Genomic DNA, 4,667 nt, shown 5'->3' with positions numbered 1-4,667 from the left:
GTGTATTGTTCATTTAGTAAATTCTAGTAGTTCAGAAATTTTTATTTTTTTGTAAATTTTAAAAGAATATTTAAATAAATGTTACTACACCAAAAATCCTTTTTTTTTTCAGTGCAGGAGAAAGGCAAATAACCGATGTGAATGCAGTTAGAGGACAGTTAGTTGGAATGAGGACAGAAGACAGAGGACACAGTGAGATGGAAGAGGACACCCCTGTAGAGGGAACAGTTTTGCTGAGATTTTATGGCATTTTAGTCCTTCTAGTGAACTTTTGTAACTGATGAAATGTACAGTAGTGTAAGATCTTACTGATGTGTTGTGGATGACTCTCAGCTACTACCACATCACAGTCTAGATTAATATGTGTACAATAAAGGCCTTTTATCTGTTGGACTGGTGTGGTTTAGCTGGAATGAAGATGTACTTCTTCCACAGGTAGTTTAGAATCGTACCATTGACACAGAAATGCTGACTGTTAAAAATAAACTCTGCTTAAAGTCCAAACAGTGATGGTTGTTTGAATAAAACAGACAGGGGATGAAACAGGCTCCTCTCACCGCCCCCTCTTCATCAGGAAGCAGCATCTGACAGTCAGTGATCACAGAGTACTTGGAGTTCCACACAGTTCGCTCTTCGTACGAACGTCCACGTGACATCCGCTGCCGCAGAGGACACCGCACGTCTGAGGAGCAGCAAACAAGAAACACAACAGCTGAAGGTCAAACTGCACTCTGGGCTGAACTTAAGAGTTTAGGTTTAAATACTGACCCAACAACAAGAGTTTAATGTATAGAAAATACTGAAAAAAAACACAAGTTTAAATAAGGATAATAAGGATGTTAAACAAGCACAAAGTCTGGTTGAGTCTCAGGACTGACCAACGGTCCTTTCAAACACTTTCTAAATTTCTCAGTTCACCAACTCATAATGAAGTTTGAACACTGTGATCTAACAAGTCAACTTGTTAAGTTTCTCTGAAGAGCTGAAGTGTGAAAACAATGAGAGTCTAAAGTACATTCCCACATGCCAACATCATGAGATGAAAGCCAACAAACTGAAAACATGAAAATATAATTTTTACTGAAACATCCAAGACCTGACAGCAGAAGTAACATCTTTTAATTATTTAGTTGTTTTGTTAGTAACATTTGCTACAAACTGAGCTCAGACCTGATCGTCTCTCAGAAGCATTTGTCTGCTTCCATCCTGACTCTAACTCCAACAAAGTGACTCATGTTGATAATGTGAGTGTTTTTCTTTGTTGTTGTTTTTATATTCTGTTTATGTTGCAGTATCATAGTATCCTAGAACATTTGCTACCAGTTCTTTCCCAACACATTTTGACTCTTTGAGTTTTTTCACTTTCAGATTGTCCTGGAGTCTGTGAGGAGGATTATGTAACTTGTATGACTCTGAGGCTGGAAGTCCGTGTTCGACTCTGTGCACAAACTGTTGCTTTGATACAATAACATGTTTAAAGTCTGAACAAGCTGCTGATTGTACATTATTACCAGTCATGTCTGCAGTAAGGAGCCATTAAAACACAGAGAGGGCTGTCATTTAGAGTTGTCTGTTAACCCTTTAAAGCCTAACCCTTTGAAAAATAGTCAGAAAATTCCCATTTTTTTTAGAACTGACATGTTTTTTGGGCCTTTAAACAAAATCCTTTTTTTTGTCACATGACTTTGTTTATGATATATTTTTGTATCAAATCTGATCCACTGGGCTGTTTAAGTAACATTTTCCTCACAACGAAGTTAAATTAAGAAACAAAAGACAGTTTTGACCATAACTTTTAACAAGTTTAGAACAGTCTAGGAAGTTTACTTATTTGGTTTTTTTTTTTTTACAATGAACTTTTTACTGCCATTTATCTCACTTTGTGATAGGCACAAATACAGTTTCTGTCCTTGTTTAGGCACAGGTGCACCTTACACTTTATAAAAAAATGCCATCTATTATCAAATTGATGACATTTTCTTACTTTCTTTTTTCTCTCTTCTTCCTCAATTCTCTTAGACATCTAACACGTAAATATTTAGTCAGTACAGCGTAGAGATTATAATTTCAAAGGAACCACTTTGAAAATAGCCAAAATGTGTTTTCAAATGGCATTTCAGTAATTAATCAATCATCCAAAATAGTGTGTGGTTGTATTGTGGCAAGAATACTGTTGACTAAATTGCTAAAATTACTAAAATGTCACATGACAATTCAGGACTGGAGCAACTTAAATACCTGCATTATCAAGTTTGATACGCAAATTTTTAACACGGTTTATCTGTACTATTTAAAATATTTTTTAAGTAATTATGCATTGTTTCAACACAGAAAGTATTTATTAAAAAATTACAAACAATATTGATGTTATTCTTACCATAACTTCTCCAAAATTAGCAAAAGTTTTCCTGAAAAAATGTGTGGATGACCTTATGTCAGCAGACATTTTGAAAAGGCAAAAAAAGAAGTTCCACTTCCTGCAGTACATTGTTAATCCACTAGAGGGCAGAATACAGGTGTCACATGATACACAAGAGGATTTTGTGGAAAATATTGATCACATAGATAAAATATAGGTCACAGAATCCTGCGTAGCAAATATGATACAAATGGCGATATAGTTCTGTAAATACATATCTGTCAAATTCACTAGCACTATATTTGTGTAAGCTAAGGTTTATTAGCTGGGGGTAACTCACTCGAAGTTGTAGATGTACATTCAGGGATTACTTTCTGAGAGTTTCATTAGAATTTGTTAGATGATGTTGTTTAATCCAACAAAACCAAAACATCAGACTTATAAATGACAATTCAAAGTAAATGAATAAAATCTTGGAAAACTTTCTGCGATGTGATCTGCTTTTAAACCAAACGGATGTTATATTTTCCTCCAAGAGGACATTAGGATTATCGTTTGCAGATAAGGAATTTGTAAAAAAAAAACATAAATGCTGCCCCCTTTATTAAAACAAAGGCAAAATAAAATTAAAAAGAAATTGCTGGTGAAACTGTGGAGCGCCTCGGGTTAAAACATTTACTCAGCTTCAGTACGGAATTGAATGAGTGACAGCTTACATTGATATTGAAAAAGAGATTTGACAATGAAAAATGAAACGTTGAAAAAAGAAACACTGAAAAATAAAACACTGAAAAATAAAACATTGAAAAATGAAACATTGAAAAACACAACTTTGCAAAATGAAACATTGAAAGAAACACTGAAAACATTTTTCAGTGTTTCATTTTTCAATGTCAAATCTCTTTTTCAATATCAATGTACGCTGTCACTCATTTAACTCTGTACTTCAGGAGCTGTCCAGTTACTGTATCAAACTGGGATGAGTTGATTTATTGAAGCATTTTAATCAAAAACATCATTTTTGTGCAACTCCGATCAGAAAAAGTCAGTACTTTCTGTAATTTTTTTAATTAAAAACAGAATTCATTGATTTTTAATTCTCAGAAACTCATTTACTCACATCAGACCAAATATGTCTAATCCTCAAACTAAAGAACTGTAAAACTCTGAAGAAAATTGTTTTTTTAAATCTCAAATAGTTGAGACTCATGCAACAAAAGCTTGTAAAAGTTGTTTAAACTTGAAACAGCTGCAGGATATTTTTCCCTTAAAGTAACCGGCAACATTTTAACTGTGTTGCTGCCAATTCAAAAATGACAATGGATTTCTCAGTTTAATTTACGACATGTTGGCTGTGTATTTATGACTGTGGGTTTATGTGATTCAGTCAAGATTTAACCACATCTGGCTGTGAGCAACTTGTTCTAAAACTTTTGATAAGAAGGAGATCTTAGAAATGTAAAAAAGAATGTCCAGATTTTTCATTTTCATCAGCAGGGACACAATCAGACATCAAAGAGGAGTAAATGAAGCTGATACAAGCCCAGTGGTGCTGCAAACATCCTTTTGGAGAGATGATGGTGTGATGTCAAGAAGGGCAGACATATGGACACAAGTTTTTCACTCAAAGTAGAATACGTTTCTAAAGATAGTAAAGAATATGTTTAAAATGATGAAAAGCAACTTGAAATATTTGCAGATGCAAAAGACTTGAAGCTATCGTTCAAAGTGCAGGTTCAGAGGGGTAAATACAAACAGATGAACTCTGTGAGAGAAATCTGTGTTTGACATGACAATCTAAAATAAGCTCAGCCGAAAAGATGAGGAGAGCTCTGCTTACCTGAGGGAGCATCAGAAAACACAGCATCTTGTTGCTGCATCCTGGATGTTTGTTCCATCATGTTCACAGCCTGCAGAGACCAGCAGCTCACCTCTGTGTGTGCGCTCTGATGACAGGTGTGTGTGTGTGTGTGTGTGCAGCAGCTCAGGAAGTCAGGAGGATGAAAGTGGAAACAAAATGCTCCTTTTTCAGACCTCGCAGAGAGCCTGCAGCCTCCTCAGCTCCTCTCATGCTTCTTCTCTGAGAGAGACGTAAAAACACTCGTAGAGCAGGAGGGGAGGCAGGGAGGTGGAGGAGGAGTTGAAGTGAGAGAGTGTGTTCACTGATCTTCCTCCACTCTTATGTCCCACATCAGTTCTCCGTGTCTTCACTGAGCTTTCACACTGAATACTGGAAATAAATCCACACAAAAATACAGAAAGTAAAGCATTTGTGCTTATATATATTTGTGTATATATATATATATAT

At 35.5% G+C, this 4,667-nt stretch overlaps 1 protein-coding gene across 1 annotated transcript in view; it reads right to left on the bottom strand.

Moving 5' to 3' along the window:
* The window catches only part of LOC106526084 (disabled homolog 2-interacting protein), a 176,237-nt gene extending 175,555 nt beyond the window's left edge, over positions 1-682 (bottom strand). Inside the window, exon 1 of the mRNA XM_014020565.1 lies at positions 558-682. Within this exon, the coding sequence (XP_013876019.1) occupies positions 558-656 (99 nt within the window). The 5' untranslated portion in view covers positions 657-682. The remainder of the gene's footprint in view (positions 1-557) is intronic.
* Positions 683-4,667: the final 3,985 nt, after the last annotated feature.

The sequence above is a fragment of the Austrofundulus limnaeus genome, unplaced genomic scaffold, assembly GCF_001266775.1.
Source record: "Austrofundulus limnaeus strain Quisiro unplaced genomic scaffold, Austrofundulus_limnaeus-1.0 Scaffold258, whole genome shotgun sequence".
In the NCBI taxonomy this organism is placed as follows: Eukaryota; Metazoa; Chordata; class Actinopteri; order Cyprinodontiformes; family Rivulidae; genus Austrofundulus; species Austrofundulus limnaeus.
Note: the sequence above shows the minus strand (reverse complement) of the source record. Positions and strands in the feature narration are given on the sequence as shown.